The sequence below is a fragment of the Manis pentadactyla genome, chromosome 10 (assembly GCF_030020395.1).
Source record: "Manis pentadactyla isolate mManPen7 chromosome 10, mManPen7.hap1, whole genome shotgun sequence".
Lineage (NCBI taxonomy): Eukaryota > Metazoa > Chordata > Mammalia > Pholidota > Manidae > Manis > Manis pentadactyla.
In genome coordinates, this window is record NC_080028.1 from 2,957,800 (window position 1) to 2,981,323 (window position 23,524).

The following is a 23,524-nucleotide window of genomic DNA, read 5'->3' on the forward strand; positions in this document are numbered from 1 at the left end:
AGTAATATAGGGAAAAGCTTATGTTGTAAGGTTAAATGGGGAAAAAAGCACAAAACTTATTTTTACACATAAAATGCCCTGAGTGCCTAACTGCAATGCGCAGAGAAAAGCCTCAGAGGACCTGGCCCACAACAACTGTTACCCAGCAGCGCCGGTGTGGCCTGGCGGCATCCACGCCCGCCTGACAGGGACACATGCAGGCACAGGGCCCCCGAGTGATTAGTAAGGAGCACCGTGTGCGGTCCCAGCGTAGAGGAGAGGCTGGAAAACACAGCTTAGGCTGGAGGCTCAGTGAGATCCCCTTCCTCCCAGCCCCGATCTAGACGCGGGACCCACATGCTCTGCTGAGCCTCCTCAGGAGGAAGAAACTGGAGCCAACTCTGCTCCCTGACGTGTGACCCAGAGAAGACGCTCAGGGCAGGGGCCTGGCCATGGAGGCAGCAGGCAGCAGATACAGTGACTTCACCCTGGGCACCAAAAGGGAGCCCAGGCGATGCAAGACTCTCTTGAGCCAGGCAGCTCCTCCCAGGCAAAGGGCAAGTGCAGCGACGGAGGGGGGACCTTCCCCAGGAGGGCGGCTCTTCCCACAAGAGAGTCGTCCAGAGAGCAATGCTGCTCCCCTGCTCACCAGGGGGATGGCCCAGCCCTTAGTCTCTCCCTCATGTTGTTGTATGTCCCAATGTCTCTATGCTGAGCAACTACTGCTAATACAGGGACTGAAAAGCCATGCTTTCTAGCTGCACGACAACCCAGAAACTCTCGGTGGGACCTGAGTCAGCAGGGCGCCCCAAGCTTGCACTCTGGGGGGCTGCATGCCCATGTGGGGCAAAGATGACTCCACTGGCTTCAGAGGCAGAACCAAGCCGCGACACTGACCAGTACCAGGGGCATGTGTGAACGTCACTTCCTTTAGCAAGTGAAAAGCAGGAACATGCAGTGGTGAGGAGGCGGACAAGTCGCAACCTCCTAGGCTGCTGGCCAGAAGGACAAGCAGCAGCCTTTTCCTCAAAGCGTTAAACAGAGCTGCCCCATGACCCAGCAATCCCGCTCCTGGGCACAGAGTCAGGAAAGGAAACCACCCCAGGCCAACACTTACACACAGTGGTTCGCAGCGTCATTCATAATAACCCAGAAGCAGAAAGAACCCAAAGGTCCACCACCAGAAAAATGGATAAATAAAATGTGGCGCGTCCACAAAATGAAATTGAGAAATAAATGATAAATGTCCATATAATCCACATAATAAGACATTAGTGGGCCATAAAAGGATTGCAGTACTGACCCACACGGCAGCACGGACGGGCCTGGGCGCACACTCAGCATGAGAAGTCAGCCGCAGAGACCCCGTTCTGTGGAGCCCGTGTACGGGAGACACCCCAAGGCGGCGACTCTTCAGGTAGTGAGCAGAACAAAGGCTGCACAGGGCGGGCAGAGCAGGGCGGAGGACTCGGAGGGGAGCACGGTGGGTACAGGGTTTCTTTTTAGAATGATAAAAATATTCTAAAATGACACAAAGGGGCTGCACTATCATGTGAATAATCTAAAAACTACTGAACTTTTCACTCAATATGGGTCAGTTTTTTGGTATGGAAATGATCTTAATCAAGCTATTTTTTTTAAGTAACAATAGCTACAGCTGGGGGGAAGTTGGGTGTGGGGAAGAATGGAGAATCAAGAATGGCAGCACAGGAATCACAGGAAGATGGCGGCATGAGTAGTTCAGAGGAAATCTCTTCCCGAAAACATATATTTTTGAAAATACAATAAATACAACTATTCCTAAAAGAGACACCAGTGGATGCAGTACAACAGCCAGGATACATCTACATCTGCGAGAACTCAACATCACACTAAGGGGGTAAGACACAAGCCGCTGCTAGGCGGGACCTGAACATTCCCCCCACCACAAAACCCGGTGGGAAGAAAGGAGTCGGAAGGGGGAGGGAGTGAAAGCCCAGGACTGCTAAACAACCAGCTCTAGAAATCCACACCCGGAATGCAGACACAAGGTGCACGGGGTGCTGGATATTAGAGAAATGGAAAAGCAAAACCTATGGGCAGGTCCCCACAACCGGCGCCCCTGAGACAAAAGAAAAGCGAGTGCTTTCTGCAAGTATTAAAGAGACAGGAACCCCATAGCTGGACGAAGTTGTCCCGGCAGCTGGGAATACCGGAAAAACTCAGGCACCCTAAACGGAGGCAGTGCAGCTTTGAAGCCCCTCACAGCACTAAGCAGCCTGTCAGTCGTTCCTCCAACTGGCGCGGACCCTAACACACAGGCCCAGTAGCAGGAGAGTGGGAGCACGCGATGGGAGCGGAAGCGCTAGAAGGAACCGAGAACAGATCCGTGCACCGCAGGGCTAGCCCACAGCGGCGCGACCAAACAGCCCGGGTGCAGCTCGCGCGCACCGCCAGCAGTGAAGCCAGAGCCCAGTAGAAGCATGCACGGAAAAGCCCCGCGCGCAACACCAGCGGAGCCAAAGGGAGCAGGCGCACTCCCAGGAGCCGACCGAAATCCCAGCCCAACACACAGCCACCCAGGCCAGACTGAAAGGACGCTGCTGCAACACACCTGCCCGGCAGGGGTGGCCGCTAGCACGGAAGAGTGCACCTGGCGTGCCTGCCATTCCCTGCAGGGCTCCGTGCTGCTCTGACGGACACCCCGCCCACAGCAGCATAGAGAGATTAAACCGGTGGCTGCTCCAGGAGTGCAGGTAGCCGTCACAGGCAGCAGAGAAGGGCAAGGCATCCAGCAAGCAGGAAAGGACTTTCTTCTCACAGCTGACAAACCCACAACCTGCCTACAGCCACTGAAATCACCATGAAAAGGCAAAAAAATCTGGTCCAGACCAAGATAGTTACACCTGAGAAAGGATCTGCAGAGGCAGACCTAACCGGTCTCACTGAAAAAGAATTCAAAATAAAAATCATAAACATGCTGACAGAGCTGCAGAGAAATATGCAAGAGCTAACGGATGAAGTCCAGAGGGAGTTTACAGATGTCGGGAGGGAGATCACAGATGTCCGGAGGGAGATTACACAAGTGAAACAAACTCTGGAAGGATTTATAAGCAGAATGGATAAGATGCAAGAGGCCATTGATGGAAGAGAAACAAGAGAACAGGAAAGCATAGAAGCTGACGCAGAGAGAGATAAAAGGATCTCCAGGAATGAAACAATATTAAGAGAACTGTGTGACCAATCCAAAAGGAACAATATCCGCATTATAGGGGTTCCAGAAGAAGAAGAGAGAGATAAAGGGATAGTAAGTGTCTTTGAAGAAATAATTGCTGAGAACTTCCCCAAACTGGGGGAGGAAATAGTTCCTCAGACTACAGAGGCACACAGAAGTCCCATGAGATGGGATCCAAAGAGGTCAACACCAAGACACATAATAATTAAAATGGCAAAGATCAAGGACAGGGACAGAGTATTAAAGGTAGCCAGAGAGAGTAAAAAGGTCACCTACAAAGGAAAACCCATCAGGCTATCATCAGACTTCCCAACAGAAACCTTACAGGCCAGAAGAGAATGGCATGATAGACCTAATGCAACGAAACAGAAGGGCGTCGAACCAAGAATACTGTATCCAGCACGATTATCATTTAAATATAAAGGAGGGATTAAACAACTCCCAGACAAGCAAAAGTTGAGGGAATTTGCCTCCCACAAACCACCTCTACAGGGTATCTTAGAGGGACTGCTCTAGATGGGAGCACTCCTAAAAAGAGCACAGAACAAAACACCCAACATATGAAGAATTGAGAAGGAGGAAAAAGAAGGGAAAGAAATAATCATCAGACTGTGTTTATAACAGCTCAATAAGCGAGTGAGGTCAGACAGTAAGGTAGTAAACAAGCTAACCTTGAACCTTTGGTAACCACACATCTAAAGCCTGCAATGGCAATAAGTACATATCTTTCAATAATCGCCCTAAATGTAAATGGACTGAATGCACCAATCAAAAGACACAGAGAAATAGAATGGATAAAAAAGCAAGACCCATCTATATGCTGCTTACAAGAGACTCACCTCAAACCCAAAGACATGCACAGATTAAAAGTCAAGGGTCGGAGAAAGATATTTCATGCAAACAACACAGAGAAGAAAGCAGGTGTTGCAATACTAGTATCAGAAAAAATAGACCTCAAAATAAAGAAAGTAACAAAAGATAAAGAAGGACATTACATAATGATAAAGGGCTCAGTCCAACAAGAGGACATAACCATTATAAACATATATGCACCCAATACAGGAACACCAATATATCTGAAACAAATTCTAACAGAATTAAAGGAGGAAAAGAATGCGATGCATTCATTTTGGGAGACACTAACACACCACTCATCCCAAAGGACAGATCCACCAGACAGAAAATAAGTAAGGACACAGAGGCACTGAACAACACGCTAACAGATGGACCTAATAGACATCTACAGAACTCTACATCCAAAAGCAACAGGATACACATTCTTCTCAAGTGCACATGGAACATTCTCCAGAATAGACCACATACTAGGCCACAAAAAGAACCTCAGTAAATTCCAAAAGACTGAAATCCTACCAAACAACGTTACACACCACAAAGGTATAAAACTAGAAATAAATTGTACAAAGAAAGCAAAAAGGCTCACAAACACATGGAGGCTTAAGAACACGCTCCTGAATAATCAATGGATCAATGACCGAATTAAAATGGAGATCCAGCAATATATGGAAACAAATGACAACAACAACACTAAGCCCCAACTTCTGTGGGATGCAGCAAAAGCAGTCTTAAGAGGAAAGTATATAGCGATCCAGGCACACTTGAAGAAGGAAGAACAATCCCAAATGAATAGTCTAACATCACAAATATCGAAATTGGGAAAAGAAGAACAAATGAGGCCTAAGATCAGCAGATGGAGGGACATAATAAAGATCAGAGAAGAAATAAATAAAATTGAGAAGAATAAAACAATAGCAAAAATCAATGAAACCAAGAGCTGGTTCTTCGAAAAAATAAACAAAATAGATAAGCCTCTAGCCAGACTTATTAAGAGGAAAAGAGAGTGAACACACATCAACAGAATTAGAAATGAGAAAGGAAAAATCACAACGGACCCCACAGAAATACAAAGAATTATTACAAACTACTATGAAAACCTATATGCTAACAAGCTGGAAAACATAGGAGAAATGGAAAACTTCTTAGAAAAATACAACTTTCCAAGACTGACCCAGAAAGAAAAAGAAAATCTAAACAGACCAATTACCAGCAACGAAATTGAATCGGTAACCAAAAAACTACCCAAGAGAGGAGGTGGAGCCAACATGGTGGCGTGAGTAGGACAGAGGGAATCTCCTCCCAAAAACATATATATTTTTGAAAATACAATAAATACAACTAATCCTAAAAGAAAGACCAGAAGACACAGGACAACAGCCAGACCACATCCACACGTGCAAGAGCCGAGAGCCTGGTGAAAGGGGTAAGATACAAGCCCCGGCCCCGCGGGAGCCGAGTGCCCCTCCCCCCAGCTCCCAGCAGGAGAAGAGCAGGCAGAGCGGGAGGGAGACGGAGCCCAGGACTGCTGAACACCCAGCCCCAGCCATCCGGGCCAGAGCACAGGCACAGTGCGTGCGTGGAGGGCTGGAAACTAGGGAAACAGGGCAGCAAGACCTCTGAGCAGGTGCCGAAGCTGATGCCCCTGTGACAAAGCAAAGCGAGTGCTTTTTGAAAGTCTTAAAGGGACAGGGAATTAACAGCTGGACGAAAACAACACAGGTCACAGCCCAGTGGCTGGAAATTATAGGGAAAACCGGGCGCACTAACCCCCTGGGCAACAGCTCTGAGACCCCTCACAGAGGTAAACAGCCAAACAGCGCCCCCCGTCCATTACCCCTCCGGGCGCTGCGAAAGCAGAGAAGCAGCCTAAGGCAGGCCACGCGCACAGAAAGGGAAATTCCTCCGTTCCGGCCAGGCAAGACACAAATACCCACTCTACACGCAATTACCCAACACAAGCCACTAGGGGTCTCAGTTGTCCCAGTAAAGAAAGGCCAGTAGCAAGTGAAAAGCTTGGCCCTCCCAGCTGACAGTCAATAGCACCTGTCAACATGAAAAGGCAAAAAAATAATAATCCAGACAAGACTAACCCAGACAGCTTCGGCATCTGCTACATCTTCCCCTGAGAAGGAACCTGGGGAGATAGATTTAACCAGTCTTCCTGAAAAAGAATTCAAAACAAAAATCATAACCATGCTGATGGACTTGCAGAGAAATATGCAAGCACTAAGGAAGGAGAGTACAGAAATAAAACAAGCTCTGGAAGGACTTCAAAACAGAATGGACGAGATGCAAGAGACCATTAATGGACTAGAAAACAGAGAACAGGAACACAGAGAAGCTGATGCAGAGAGAGATAAAAGGACCTCCAGGAATGAAAGAGTTCTAAGAGAGCTGAGTGACCAATTGAAATGGAACAATATCCACATTATAGGGGTACCAGAAGAAGAAGAGAGAGAAAAAGGGATAGAAAGTGTCTTTGAAGAAATAATTGCCAAAAACTTCCCCAAACTAGGGGAGGAAATGGCCTCTCAGACCACAGAGGTACACAGAACTCCCATGACAAGGGATCCAAACAGGGCAACACTAAGACACATAATAATTAAAATGGCAAAGATCAAAGACAAGGACAAAGTATTAACGGCAGCCAGAGAGAAAAAAAGGGTAACCTACAAAGGAAAACCCATCAGGCTATCATCAGACTTCTCAACAGAAACCCTACAGGCCAGAAGAGAATGGCATGATAGACGTAATGCAATGAAACAGAAGGGCCTCGAACCAAGACTACTGTATCCAGCACGAATATCATTTAAATATGAAGGAGGAATTAACAATTCCCAGACAAGCAAAAGTTGAGGGAATTTGCCTCCCACAAACCACCTCTACAGGGCATCCTACAGGGACTGCTCTAGATGGGAGCACTCCAAAAAAGAGCACACAACAAAACACCCAACATATGAAGAAGGGAGGAGGAGGAATAAGAACGGAGAGAAATAAAGAATCATCAGACCGCGTTTATAATAGCTCAACAAGCGAGTTAAGTTAGACAGTAAGATAGTAAAGAAGCTAACCCTGAACCTTTGGTAACCACAAACTTAAAGCCTGCAATGGCAATAAGTACATACCTTTCAATAATCACCATAAATGTAAATGGACTGAATGCACCAATCAAAAGACACAGAGTAATAGAATGAATAAAAAAGCAAGATCTATCCATATGCTGCTTACAAGAAACTCACCTCAAACCCAAAGACATGCACAGACTTAAAGTCAAGGGATGGAAAAACATATTTCATGCAAACAACACAGTGAAGAAAGCAGGTGTTGCAATACTAGTATCAGACAAAACAGACATCAAAATAAAGAAAGTAACAAAAGATAAAGAAGGACATTACATAATGATAAAGGGCTCACTCCAACAAGAGGATATAACAATTATAAATATATATGCACTCAATACAGGAGCACCAAAATACCTGAAACCAATACTAACAGAACTAAAGGAGGGAATAGACTGCAATGCGTTCATTCTAGGAGACTTCAACACACCACTGACTCCAAAGGACAGATCCACCAGACAGAAAATAAGTAAGGACACAGAGGCACTGAACAACACACTAGAACAGATGGATCTAATAGACATCTACAGAACTCTACATCCAAAAGCAACAGGATACACATTCTTCTCAAGTGCACATGGAACATTCTCCAGAATAGACCACATACTAGGCCACAAAAAGAGCCTCAGTAAATTCCAAAAGATTGAAATCCTACCAACCAACTTTTCAGACCACAAAGGCATAAAACTAGAAATAAACTGTACAAAGAAAGCAAAAAGGCTCACAAACACATGGAGGCTTAACAACACGCTCTTAAATAATCAATGGATCAATGACCAAATCAAAATGGAGATCCAGCAATATATGGAAACAAACGACAACAACAACACAAAGCCTCAACTTCTGTGGGACACAGCAAAAGCAATCTTAAGAGGAAAGTATACATCAATCCAGTCATATTTAAAGAAGGAAGAACAATCCCAAATGAATGGTCTAAAGTCACAATTATCAAAATTGGAAAAAGAAGAACAAATGAGGCCTAAGGTCAGCAGAAGGAGGGACATAATAAAGATCAGAGAAGAAATAAATAAAATTGAGAAGAATAAAACAATGGCAAAAATCAATGAAACCAAGAGCTGGTTCTTCAAAAAAATAAACAAAATAGATAAGCCTCTAGCCAGACTTATTAAGAGGAAAAGAGAGTCAACAAAAATCAACAGTATCAGAAAAGAGAAAGGAAAAATCACGACGGACCTCACAGAAATACAAAGAATTATTAGAGAATACTATGAAAACCTATATGCTAACAAGCTGGGAAACCTAGGAGAAATGGACAACTTCCTAGAAAAATACAACCTTCCAAGACTGACCCAGAAAGAAACAGAAAATCTAAACAGACCAATTACCAACAACAAAATTGAAGTGGTAATCAAAGAACTACCAAAGAACAAAACCCCCGGGCCAGATGGATTTACCTCGGAATTTTATCAGACATACAGAGAAGACATAATACCCATTCTCCGTAAAGTTTTCCAAAAAATAGAGGAGGAGGGGATACTCCCAAACTCATTCTATGAAGCTAATATCACCCTAATAGAAAAACCAGGCAAAGACCCCACCAAAAAAGAAAACTACAGACCAATATCCCTGATGAACGTAGATGCAAAAATGCTCAACAAAATACTAGCAAACCGAATTCAAAAATACATCAAAAGGATCATACACCATGACCAAGTGGGATTCATCCCAGGGATGCAAGGATGGTACAACATTCGAAAGTCCATCAACATCATCCACCACATCAACAAAAAGAAAGACAAAAACCACATGATCATCTCCATAGATGCTGAAAAAGCATTTGACAAAGTTCAACATCCATTCATGTTAAAAACTCTCAGCAAAATGGGAATAGAGGGCAAGTACCTCAACATAATAAAGGCCATCTATGATAAACCCACAGCCAACATTATATTGAACAGCGAGAAGCTGAAAGCATTTCCGCTGAGATCGGGAACAAGACAGGGATGCCCACTCTCTCCACTGTTATTTAACATAGTACTGGAGGTCCTAGCCATGGCAATCAGACAAAATAAAGAAATACAAGGAATCCAGATTGGTAAAGAAGAAGTTAAACTGTCACTATTTGCAGATGACATGATACTGTACATAAAAAACCCTAAAGACTCCACCCCAAAACTACTAGAACTGATATCGGAATACAGCAAAGTTGCAGGATACAAAATCAACACACAGAAATCTGTGGCTTTCCTATATACTAACAATGAACCAACAGAAAGAGAAATCAGGAAAACAACTCCATTCACAATTGCATCAAAAAAAATAAAATACCTAGGAATAAACCTAACCAAAGAAGTGAAAGACTTATACTCTGAAAACTACAAGTCACTCTTAAGAGAAATTAAAGGGGACACTAACAGATGGAAACTCATCCCATGCTCGTGGATAGGAAGAATTAATATCGTTAAAATGGCCATCCTGCCCAAAGCAATATACAGATTTGATGCAATCCCTATGAAACTACCAGCAACATTCTTCAATGAACTGGAACAAATAATTCAAAAATTCATATGGAAACACCAAAAACCCTGAATAGCCAAAGCAATCCTGAGAAAGAAGAATAAAGTAGGGGGATCTCACTCCCCAACTTCAAGCTCTACTATAAAGCCATAGTAATCAAGACAATTTGGTACTGGCACAAGAACAGAGCCACAGACCAATGGAACAGACTAGAGAATCCAGATATTAACCCAGACATATATGGTCAATTAATATTTGATAAAGGAGCCATGGACATACAATGGCGAAACAACAGTCTCTTCAACAGATGGTGCTGGCAAAACTGGACAGCTACATGTAGGAGAATGAAACTGGACCATTGTCTAACCCCATATACAAAAGTAAACTCAAAATGGATCAAAGACCTGAATGTAAGTCATGAAACCATTAAACTCCTGGAAAAAAACATAGGCAAAAACCTCTTAGACATAAACATGAGTGACCTCTCCTTGAACATATCTCCCCGGGCAAGGAAAACAACAGCAAAAATGAACAAGTGGGACTATATTAAGCTGAAAAGCTTCTGTACAGCAAAAGACACCATCAATAGAACAAAAAGGAACCCTACAGTATGGGTGAATATATTTGAAAATGACACATCCGATAAAGGCTTGACGTCCAGAATATATAAAGAGCTCACACTCCTCAACGAACAAAAAACAAATAACCCAATCAAAAAATGGGCAGAGGAACTGAACAGACAGTTCTCCAAAAAAGAAATACAGATGACCAACAGACACAAGAAAAGATGCTCCACATCGCTAATTATCAGAGAAATGCAAATTAAAACTACAATGAGGTATCACCTCACACCAGTAAGGATGGCTGCCATCCAAAAGACAGACAACAACAAATGTTGGCGAGACTGTGGAGAAAGGGGAACCCTCCTACACTGCTGGTGGGAATGTAAGTTAGTTCAACCATTGTGGAAAGCAGTATGGAGGTACATCAAAATGCTCAAAACAGACTTACCATTTGACCAAGGAATTCCACTCCTAGGAATTTACCCTAAGAACGCAGCAATCAAGTTTGAGAAAGACCAATGCACCCCTATGTTTATGGCAGCACTATTTACAATAGCCAAGAAATGGAAGCAACCTAAGTGTCCATCAGTAGATGAATGGATAAAGAAGATGTGGTACATATACACAACGGAATATTATTCAGCCATAAGAAGAGAGCAAATCCTACCATTTGCAGCAACATGGATGGAGCTGGAGGGTATTATGCTCAGTGAAACAAGCCAAGCGGAGAAAGAGAAATATCAAATGATTTCACTCATCTGTGGAGTAGAAGAACAAAGGAAAAACTGAAGGAACAGAACAGCAGCAGAATCACAGAACTCAAGAATGGACTAACAGGTACCAAAGGGAAAGGGACTGGGGAGGATGGGTGGGTAGGGAGGGATAAGGGGGGGAGAAGTAGGGGGGAATTAAGATTAGCATGCATGGGGGGTAGGAGAAAAGGGAGGGCTGTACAGCACAGAGAAGGCAAGTAGTGATTCTACAACATTTTGCTATGCTGATGGACAGTGACTGTAAAGGGGTTTATAGGGGGGACCTGGTATAGGGGAGAGCCTAGTAAACATAATATTCGTCATGTAAGTGTAGATTAATGATAACAAAAAAAAAAAAAACTACCCAAGAACAAAACCCCCGGGCCAGATGGATTTACCTCGGAATTTTAGACATACAGAGAAGACATAACACCCATTCTCCTTAAAGTTTTCCAAAAAATAGAAGAGGAGGGAATACTCCCAAACTCATTCTATGAAGCCAACATCACCCTAATACCAAAACCAGGCAAAGACCCCACCAAAAAAGAAAACTACAGACCAATATCCCTGATGAACGTACATGCAAAAATACTCAACAAAATATTAGCAGATCGAATTCAAAAATACATCAAGAGGATCATACACCATGACCAAGTGGGATTCATCCCAGGGATACAAGGATGGTACAACATTCGGAAGTCCATCAACATCATCCACCACATCAACAAAAAGAAGGACAAAAACCACATGATCATCTCCATAGATGCTGAAAAAGCATTCAACAAAATTCAACATCCATTCATGATAAAAACTCTCAGCAAAATGGGCATAGAGGGCAAGTACCTGAACATAATAAAGGCCATATATTATAAACCCACTGCTAACATCATACTGAACAGCGAGAGGCTGAAAGCTTTTCCTCTGAGATCGGGAACAAGACAGGGATGCCCACTCTCCCCACTGTTATTCAACGTGGTACTGGAGGTCCTAGCCATGGCAATCAGACAAAACGAAGAAATACAAGGCATCCAGATTGGTAAAGAAGAAGTCAAACTGTCACTATTTGCAGATGATATGATATCGTACATAAAAAAACCCTAAAGACTCCACCGCAAAACTACTAGAATATCGGAATTCAGCAAAGTTGCAGGATACAAAATTAACACACAGAAATCTGTAGCTTTCCTATACACTAACAATGAACTAATAGAAAGAGAAATCAGGAAAACAATTCCATTCACAATTGCATCAAAAGAACAAAATACCTAGGAATAAACCTAACCAAGGAAGTGAAAGAGCTATGCCCTGAAAACTACATGGAAACTCATCCCATGCTCCTGGCTAGGAAGAATTAATATCGTCAAAATGGCCATCCTGCCCAAAGCAATATACAGATTCGATACAATCTGTATCAAATTACCAACAGCATTCTTCAATGAACTGGAACAAATATTTCAAAAATTTATATGGAACCGTCAAAGACCCCGAATAGCCAATGCAATCCTGAGAAGGAAGAATAAAGTGGGGGGGATCTCGCTCCCCAACTTCAAGCTCCACTACAAAGTCACAATAATCAAGACAATTTGGTACTGGCACAAGAACAGAGCCACAGACCAGTGGAACAGAATAGAGACTCCAGACATTAACCCAAACATATATGGCCAATTAATATTTGATAAAGAAGCCATGGACATACAATGGCGAAATGACAGTCTCTTCAACAGATGGTGCTGGCAAAACTGGGCAGCTACATGTAGGAGAATGAAACTGGACCATTGTCTAACCCCATACACAAAAGTAAACTCCAAATGGATCAAAGACCTGAATGTAAGTCATGAAACCATAAAACTCTTAGAAAAAAACATAGGCAAAAATCTCATGGACATAAATATGAGTGACTTCTTCATGAACATATCTCCCCGGGCAAGGGAAACAAAGGCAAAAATGAACACGTGGGACTATATCAAGCTAAAAAGCTTCTGTACAGCAAAGGACACCATCAATAGAACAAAAAGGTATCCTACAGTATGGGAAACATATTCATAACTGACAGATCCGATAAAGGATTGACATCCAAAATATATAAAGAGCTCACGCACCTCAACAAACAAAAAGCAAATAATCCAATTAAAAAATGGGCAGAGGAGCTGAAGAGACAGTTCTCTAAAGAAGAAATCCATATTGCCAACAGGCACATGAAAAGATGCTCCACATCGCTAATCATCAGAGAAATGCAAATTAAAACTACAATGAGATATCACCTCACACCAGTAAGGATCGCCATCATCAAATAGACAAACAACAACAAATGTTGGCGAGGTTGTGGAGAAAGGGGAACCCTCCTACACTGCTGGTGGGAATGTAAATTAGTTCAACCATTGTGGAAAGCAGTATGGAGGTTCCTCAAAGTGCTCAAAATAGAAATACCATTTGACCCAGGAATTCCACTTCTAGGAATTTACCCTAAGAATGCAGCACTCCAGTTTGAAAAAGACAGATGCACCCCTATGTTTATCGCTGCACTGTTTACAATAGCCAAGATATGGAAGCAACCTAAACGTCCATCAGTAGATGAATGGATAAAGAAGATGTGGTACATATACACAATGGAATATTATTCAGCCATAAGAAAAAAACAGATCCTACCATTTGCAACAACATGAATGGAGCTAGAGGGTATTATGCTCAGTGAAATAAGCCAGGCGGAGAAAGACAAGTATCAAATGATTTCACTCATCTGTGGAGTATAAGAACAAAGGAAAACTGAAGGAACAAAACAGCAGCAGAATCACAGAACTCAAGAATGGACTAATAGTTACCAAAGAGAAAGGGACTGGGGACGATGGGAGGGAAGGGAGGGATAAGGGTGGGGAAAAAGAAAGAGGGCATTACGGTTAGCATGTATAATGTGGGGGGGCACAGGGAGGGCTGTGCAACACAGAGAAGACAAGTAGTGATTTTACAACATCTTACTATGCAGATGGACAGTGACTTTGAAAGGGTATGTGGGGGGGACTTGGTGAAGGGGGGAGCCTAGTAAACATAATGTTCTTTCTGTAATTGTAGATTAATGATACCTAAATAAGAAAATAAATAAATAAATAAATAAATAAGAATGGCAGCACGGCAACGATCCCTGGCGCCCAATGATGACGGCACATGGGGCTTCCTCATGTGGCTCTGTTACCCTCGTACGTGAAACTTTCCATAATAAAAAGTTTTTTAAAATAAAGTTACGTGTATGGGCAAAATGAGTAGAGGGGGTCAAAAGGTACAATCCTCCAGTTACAAAATAAACAAGTCCTGGGGGTGCCATGTACTATGTGGTGACTACAGTCAGTGAAACCATCTTGCATATTTGAACGTTGCTAGGAGGGTAAGCTTACAAGTCCTCCTCACAAGAAAAAAAATGTTTGTGACGGCATCTGGTGATGGAGGTGACCAACGTCAACTGAACTGACCACGCTGATCGCCTATCAATACATACAAACACTGAATCCCTATGAGGCACATCTTAGACTAAGACACGGTGTGTCTATTCTGCCTCATAATAAAATAGTCATCAAAGTAAACAGCGAGAGGCCTGGGGACCACCTAGTCCAGCCCCCCGTGTGGTGAGTCCCGTCCACCATTCCTGTGGGAAGCGCGTTCAGCTCCTGTCACAGCTGACTCGCCACCATCTCCAGCCCACGTTCAGCAGGTCACCGAGAACACATGCACTGTCTCACCCTTTGGTCAATTTCCAGGCTGTGACTCCGTGGCACTGGCTCTACTGACACTCCCTCCTTGAAACTCCCCCCCTTGATTTCTGAACACCTCACGCCTGCCTTTTTCCTGCCTCTAAAACCACTTCTTCCCACAACCGCCAGTCGCACACACATCCCACTCCCTCCCGCTGGAGTACCAGTCTCCCGGGCCCCTTGCAGCCGGGGTGCGGGGGACAAGGAGGGGGCATCAGGAAGGCTTACGAAAACGGGCACACTCAGCTGGCACGCCCCTTTGCCCTTGCCCTGTGTCTTCGCCATCTCCCTCTTTCCACGCCTAGGCCAGGGTCCCTGAGAGGCACACAGAGCTGCCACCTTACGTGGAGGACAGCCAGGCTGAGACGACGAAGGGGAACGACGCGACAGTGACAACACAGCAGCGACTCCTGCACAGGCAGCTTGTCCCTCACATGGCCCAAGCTCCCGCGGGCTAACTCCCTCAGGCCACACAGCCACCAAGGAGATGGACCGTTCACCCCATTTCCCATGTCCTGCAGGCCACCCACAGCGGCTGAGGGGCCGAGCCCAGCTCGGAAGGCAGGCAGGCGAGCTCCAGAGCTGCGTGTGCAGCCGCAGGGCCTTGATGCTGCACTTCAGCGCCAGCATCCGCCAGGACTGCTGACATCAGCTCCACCACAGGAGCGCCCGACACCTCCATGCAGAAAACATCATCATGAGGTCCTCAGAACAGACACGGTCCTGCCCACAGACTCCAGCACACGGGCAATCGCAGGCTCCACTCGCGGCTCCCCACTCTCTCTGGGCAAGCACATCCCAGCCCAAGATGCTCAGCTGCCATGCCCAGGACAACAATGCCCAAAATAACCTCCAGGCCAACCTCTCCTCCAAGCCCCAGGTTCCCATGCCACCTCTACCTGACTCACCACAAGGCAGGCCCAGCGCTGATAACCCAGTGGCCACTGTGCCTCCTGAGCAGGCTGCTTCTCCTCGGCCCTGGCCTGGAAACAGCACCGCCTCCACCACGCTGCCCGGGAGCCGGGGGCATGCTAGACCTCCTTCGCCCTCTACACCGCCCATGTCCTCTAACTTCCAAAGGGTAAAACTCAAAAAAGTGTCACACGCCTGTTTCTGGAGGAGGGTGACACCTCTGGCAGGTGCTGACTGGAGTGTCCTGCACCTGCCTGGTCCCTGGGTCAAGGACGCAGGACCAAGCAGCCAGGCACAGCTCAACTACAATGACACCTTCACACATCAGCAAGTGCGTATTTATGTGCCTAAAGCTCCTCTGCCTCCCTGAAATGCTTCAATCCACGAACCCCAAGCCTTCCCAGCACAGAGCACGCTTCTGCAATGCCTTCTCTAAGCATGAGCTTGCCCACCACACCTCTCCACTCAGGGAACACCTGCCGCAGCCCAACGACTACAGTCACCAACCTCCATGACCGGACAGGCACTGCACACTGCTCCCCCCCTCTGTGGGGACAACAGGTCTCCTGGCCTCCTTCCCCAATGTCCTTCGTGAGGACGGCAGGCACCCTCCAGGGCCCACTGGAGACCATGGGCTCCACTCAACAGAGAGTCAGGGATTGCTCCACACTTACTTGGAAAGGCCTTGCACTAGTGAGGAAGGTGCATGTGGGCGCATGCATGGTTGTGCATGTGTGTGTGCATACATTGGTGTCTGGGCTAAGCTGGCACTTGGAGACACTGTGTCCTTCCAGAGAGGCGCCAAGCCGCCTTTCCCCGATGTGTTCCACGGCGCTCCACAAGAGGATCTGAGCTTCATGCTGCCCGCTCCTGCGCCCCCCCCGCCGCCCCCCGGGTGTGCTGGCAGCCCTGGGACGGCTTCCTCGCTACTCTTCCCTGCTCCCTTCCAGCTCCACCGCGTTCCCCGGACGTCTCCTCCCCTCTACAAGAGGTCCCCGCACGCCGATCATCCTGGCCAGCCTCCTGCCAAAGACAAGCCCTCCCACACCCCAGGGAGCCAACCTCCCCTGCCAGGACACAGTTACTCTAGCCGGCAGGCCAAGGTCCTCCAAACCAGACTGTGTGCCAACCCCAAATGAGTCAGCCGCTGTTCTCTTCCACATCTTTTCAAGTCAAAAAACACCGCCTTGTGTGCCAGCACCGTGGTCAGGGCGGGCGCTGCTCAGGGGCAGCTGCTTCCCACCCGGGACTCCAAGGTCACCAGGGTCATCAGGGCTATTCCAGGCCCTCCTCCCTCAGGCACCGACAGGAGCCCCGGCCAGGCGTCACAGGCACACCGCAGTCTCATGCCCAGAGGCCTCCTTGTATCTGTGATTGACGGGAACTGCTCCCCGTTCAGCTGAAGAGAGAACCCCAAGTAACAGCGCGAGCGTGCCCCAAGAACCAAGCCGCGGGCAGCTTTCAGGAGCAACCCGTGCGGACTGGCCTCCATGCCGCCTGCCCGTCCAGTCTCACAGCCGCGTTACAGACAGAACAGCGACCCGCAAGCACAGTTGGGGCGCTCAGGCGCCCACACACAGAATCCTGCAGCCAGGGCTCAGCCCCCAAGGAAACAAGGTATTTTCAAGACGCTTAGTAAGCAAAGCATCTAAGGTTTACTTGCTGGAACCCAGCAAGCCAAAACCATCTGCCCATTAGGGCAGGACGCCCCCCTCCCTCATCTATGAACTCTGAGCACCCCCAGTCCCTGCGGTCGGTGGGACTCTGACCACAAGACTTGGGGTGCACCTCTCCTCAGCGGCACATCACTCAGTGGTTCCCACGCCCCCCAACAGTTGGCCCAAAGTTCTTATTGGGCATCACCCCACCCCCAGGCCTGCCCTGTGTTCCCCCAGCACCCCTGCTTGTCACCACCCATCACTGTCCCCACCAAGCCCGTCCTGCCACCCTGCGTGACAGCCCTCCTTGTCCCACGAGGCACAGCAGGAACATCATGGAGTCCAGAAGGCTCCCTGGACTGCTGGCCTGGGCTTGTCCTTATGGCACCCACACCCCCTTAGTATGGGGTGTCCATTCATTTAATTAAGCCTCTTACTTGTTTAAAAATCGGTCTTCCCTGGTACAGTCGCAGGTTCCCAGAGGACAGGAACAGCGCTCGCCTCGCTCACCTGAATCCCTGCACCCACAGAGGGCCATGTCCCATTGACACTGGCTGAAACGAACTGGCATGGACTCCACACGAGACCTGGCACCAGAGCAGGTGCTCCAAGGTCTGCACAACCACACACTCGGGCCCAGCAGCCAGTGCAGCATCCTCCAGGCTGCTGTGCAGATGCACTGCTGCCCTGGGGACTGAGATGACTTGAACTGTGACGATGGGCACCCCCACACCTGAGACACAACATCTGAAAGGCTGCAGACCCACCAATCACACCTGAGAGCCAGAACCAAAAAATAGTGTCCACTCAGTACCACAACCAGCCACGACTGCTGGCGATAAATGGCACATTTTACACCAGTGTCCCAAAACCACACTGAACGTCCTCTCACTGCAAGTGTCCCTGTGTGTGCACGCCTGTGTGTGCGTGCGTGCGGGCACTGAGCGCTGCAGGAAGGCAAGGACACCCATGAGCGACCTGAAGGACAGCCCCTGCAGGACACAAGCTTCCTCCAGCTTTTCTCGCGCCTGGACATTAACATCACGGGCATGTCCTTCATCCTATCTTGCTGATAATTCAAGCAAATACATTAAGGATCGCTTGGGTCTTACAATGTAAGTTGGCAGTAAAGTAGTGAAGACAAACTTATTTACCACATTAATTAAATGGTCTATTTAACATGGAATATCAATTCTCTAATCACATCTCAGTTGAACTTCTTTCAATTAACAACTCTGAAATCTACTGACAGAGGTCCTACTGTTCTGGGATCATTAAGACCATTTCCATTATCTGTCAAATGAGGGAGTGAGGGGCAGAAACACAAGGGCTCTCAGGGTGGGCCTCTCCGTACTTAAGAGACCATCAGGGAGTGAGCAGCGGCCTTTCTCATTAGTTGCTTAGCAATGAGAAGCCCTCCTATGAAATCATAACTGGAAATAAAGTGTGACACGGGGTTGCAGTAAAATACACTAAGTGGATATGCTCTCATCCTTGGAGGACAATCTGTTCTGAGAAAATCCAATCTCTCCAGATTTACAGCAATGACAGGAATCTGAGGGACCGGGAAACTGAAATGGCTGAAAGCGAAGCTGACGGACACAGACGAACACAAACTGGGAAGGTTCACATGGGGACAAACTAAAATCACTTTTAAATACAAGGGCTACAACTGAAGAGTACACCCCTCTCTCGGTATTTATTTTTTATCCACCAAAGAATTAAAAAGTAGATGCAGCATTTATAGTACCACAATTTTTTAAAAACTTAAAAAGCAGGTGAAGTTCCTTTTACAGTTGGCTACTGTGACATAAATGGAAGAAAAATTATATATTGTACTCAAAGAGGAAAAGCAAAACCCACCCTAAGTCTCTGGGACATTACTCTGCATGTAATTAATATTCCCATAAAATGACACGTTCCCTCAAAGTGTGGGCAAAGGGTTTGTTTGTGTTTATACAGAGGACCAAAGCCTAATTTGGCTACCCAGAAAACTAATTAAGATACGATATGAAGAAGAACTTCCAACATCAACATCCTCTGGAAGAGTCATTCCAGAAGATGATCATCAAAAAACTCCAACAAAGATCCTGGCGCTGTTGCAGTTGTAGATACACTCATCCCACTGGTTCCTGGACTTGCCATTGGAATGAAGAAGGAGATATCTAAGCTGGCCTGTGCATACACTAAAACAACAAATTTGACTGGATCTATACTGTCGGAACTCAACCAAGAATTAGGAGAAGTGCAAGTCGCAGTGCTCCAAAATCGTGCGACTATAGACTATCTACTGTTAAAAGAACATATGGGATGTGAACAGTTCCCAGGAATGTGTTGTTTTAATTTGTCTGATTTTTCTCAAACTATTCAAATTCAGTTAGATAATATCCATCATATCATTGATAAGTTTTCACAAATGCCTAGGGTACCTAACTGCAATTTTCTTGGTTTCACTGGATATGGCTGGTAATTGTAGGTCTGCTTTGGTTATGTAACTGTATTCCTATTATGTTAATGTGTGCACGCAATTTAATTAGTAGTTTAAAACCTATACATGCTTATGTTACTCTACAAGAAGATATGTCAAAGAAATAATCAATCTTCCTGTGTTTTCTTCCGTCTGCTACCTCTATAGCTTTTCTTCTTCCTTCCTAATTACAACCCTTTAGTAGAATTCGTGCCTCATATCGAAAATTACCGAGTATCATAATTCTTCCAAGTGGTAAAGATACCTCAAGACAAATGCTGGGCATAGAAGCCACAGGGCATAAATCTGCAAAGAAGTAAAAAGCTAACCTTTTCAAAGAATATTGCTTCTCTCTCACTTACCAAATTTACATTTCCCTGTATGTCCCCAGAAGATGACTGGTTAGCCAGAGACGGGTAAGATTCCTCAAGGGAGGAACAACCTAAGACAGGCACAGTCGCAGGGGGGCCATCAGGTGAGAAATTGGGGATCAACAGAGGTGAGGCTTAGAACCTCACCCCCCGTTTTGAGAGAAATCTTCTGCATCCGTGGATGTTTTATTGCCCTTGTCTAGCTTGGATTAACACTTAGTCTACAGGCACACACCTGATCATCTACGTTTGCTCTCTTACAACACTAAACTATGTTTTCTACCTTTACCTTGCATCTACCTACCACTTCAGCATTTTATTTAAAATAATAATAATAATAAAGGGAGAAATGTGGGATCCACATATAAATCAAGTATAAAAATTAAACGAATAATCATATCTGACTTGATTGTTTATAGTTCATGATGTGTGATCAAAACTGAAAGTTTCTGTGATATGACAGCCCTTGCACTGTTCACCATGTAAGAACTTATTCAGTATGTAAGGCCTTGTTCACCATGTAAGAACTTGTTCGTTATGCTTCAGAAGATTGGAGACTGTTGAGAATTAGGCTTGGGGTTGATTAATGACTGTGCATTGAGTCCCCTATACAGAATTTTATTGTTGTTAACCATTTTATCAATAAATATCAGAGATGCCCTCTCAAAAAAAAGAATGTTAAGAGAGACAGATACATAAGTGTTAATGTGTCTCACAAACCCTCTTGAGGGTCTTTCAGTGTTATACATACCTTTTTTTTAAGAAACTTGTATGTTCTCTCAAGAAGTTATAAATCAATGTGACTAGAGTTAAATTTGATGACGGGAAATCAGTCAAAAAATTGAAATACTTTTCAAAGCTATTTTCTATGGGATAATAAAATAAATTTCTAAAGAGAAACAAGTGGAGAAATGCACAAATTTCAGTTGCAAAAAAATGTGAAAATATAAAAGAAAATATCAAAGACCATACATTAGTAAATAACCCTTGAAAAACAGAAAAATAAAAGAATCTGCCAAAAAAAAAAGGAAGGTACCATGTTGAAATCAAAAAAAAAAAAAAAAAAAAATGACACGTTCCCAGTACATCACAAGCAGAAAGGACACAAACGCTGCCACTGCAGGACTGCAATTCAGGGAGACTCGGTTTGGGCTCCTTCGGTGCTATTCTATCACTGCGACCTGAGCCACGTAGATCCGAGCTCTGAAAGCCAGGGCCCTGAGGTCCATCAGCCCGGAACTGAGCCCCCAAATATCCTACATGCCTCCTTCTGTGTCATTAAGAAAAAGATACTGATAATCACGGCATCTTTATGTCTTCAGTGGTTCAGCACATGATTTAAACATGTTTTTTAAAGACGGCATCAATGAGAAAAATGCTGTTCTCTGTTACTGATCATTAACAACATTAAACTTAATGGCAATTTCCAATTTTGGTATAATTATGCACAGTCACAAAGCCAAGCCACCAAAGTTTATGCTTAATGTTTGAGAGAGAAAACATCGTGATACGATCTTACCTATGTATTCGCAAATGAAGACTACAAAGAAAGGAGTGACAAGGTCATTTATCCCCTGCACATATCCGCTGGCAGGGTGACGTATCGCCCATATAAACAATATCCTTTCAAAAATCTGAAAGAAAATTGAACAGGTGGTGAAGCAAAAAGTAAACATACCAGACACTTGAAAATGTATGCATTTTTTTACTTAAAATATATACTATCACTATTTTTCGGTCTTTCATATTAAAATATAAATCTAAACAAGTATCAACTGCTAGATCTTTTTTTTTTCATAAAATTCCAATCTTAATTTTTTATCGACTCACAAGTGATATGGAACATTTTGCAACTCCTGGACTCAGTCCTTGCACACAAGCCGGCTTTCACAAAAGCTGCTCTCTGCTCTTCCAAGCCCCTGGTGACAACTGCACGTGGCTGCCCAGGACGTGTCAGGCTGTACAGCGGCATGCAGGTCGCCACGGAACCCTTCCTCAGCAATGCGGGAGGCGGGGAGGGACGGGGCAGAGGGATGGGCAGGTGGTGGGTAGGCCCACAGATGGATGGGTGCGTGGATGGGTAGGTGGGTGCAGGACAGGCGGGAGAGGGAGAGGAAGGAGGGGAGTAGATGGGCGCATGGATGGATGCCCTGGACTTCCTTCATAAGGTAACATTTTTATCTTTAATACCATATAATTGACACCCGACATTATATTAATTTCAGGTATACAACACAATGACTTGTTATTGTTATGTACTGTGAAATATCAACACAGTAAGCCTAGTTCACATCTGTCACCACAGAGAGTCAGACATCTTTTTCTTGTCATGAAGACTCTGAAGACCTACTTTCTTGGCAACAGCTTTATTAACTGCAGGCTCCATGCAGTACGTGACGCCCCAGGAAGTGTTTATTTTATTTTGACCACCCTCACCCATTTCACACCCCCACCCCAACCCCCACCACTGGCAACCACCAGTCTGTTTTCTGTTTCTAGGAGCTTGTTGTTTTTTTCTAAATAGATGTGTCTGGGAAAGTACCACAGCCACAAAGACACACTGCTGCTCACCGGTTCCCACAGCCGTCCAGCCGCCCAGGCCAGGAAGTGGGGGCTAGCCCAGCCTCCCCACTTCTGCAGGGCACTCACAGGCACAGCCAGGACCCCCTCGCCCTTACCCCAAGCCCGCCTTTCTTCACGAGAGGCAGTCCACAGGGGGAGGCACAATGCCGTCACCCCCACCACGCAGCGCGCACAGGCCTGCACACAGGCTCACAGGCCCGCCCTGGCTCCCCGCCTCCAGCAGCGGAGCCCTGAGTGCACAGTGTGGTGCCCCGGCTCCCATCGCTCTAGCCCCAGACTTGTGATCCTCCCCGGCCAGCACCCACGTGCCAGCAGCTTCTCTAAGCCTGCCAGGCCGTCACCTCCACAGTGCCTGCTGCCTACAGGGCCCGCCCTCCCTTACTCACTTGGTGTCCAGCTTCCCTTCAAGCAGCACCCCATCAATGGAGACCCTGCTGCCACCTGCTCCTTACCCCACTTTGGGGAGACCAACCCCTTCCTGCTTTGGAAGCCTCACGGACGCTCTCCCCAGGGAGAGTCTGCCCCCTCCCCAGGGCCGCACCCAGGCTGGCTCCAGCCGGGTCCACACCAAGGCCAGACTCGTCACCTGCCAGGTCTCACACAGGCCAGGCACACAGTGCAGGCTTGACGGGTGAACGCTCAAAGGATGAATTACATCATTTCCCCACACACCTACCTCGTAGAGCCAACTGTGCTTGTGCCCGAGGAGGTCGATCCCTTCCTATGTTGCCTGCATTCCTAAATTTCATTGAGCCCAGAGTCTCAACCACCACCCACCTGGCACTTACAATGAGGGGCCTGGGCTCAGACAGGGGAAGGCTCTTAACCCAATG

The 23,524-nt window shown here is 45.9% G+C and overlaps 1 protein-coding gene across 3 annotated transcripts in view; it reads right to left on the reverse strand.

The window, feature by feature from the left end:
* Positions 1 to 23,524, reverse strand: part of TBC1D22A (TBC1 domain family member 22A) — a 328,715-nt gene that overhangs the window by 182,736 nt on the left and 122,455 nt on the right. For all 3 annotated transcript variants that reach the window (XM_036906615.2, XM_036906613.2, XM_036906611.2), the window contains exon 8: positions 21,628 to 21,742. In XM_036906615.2, coding sequence (XP_036762510.1) covers positions 21,628 to 21,742 — 115 coding nt within the window. The remainder of the gene's footprint in view (positions 1 to 21,627; positions 21,743 to 23,524) is intronic.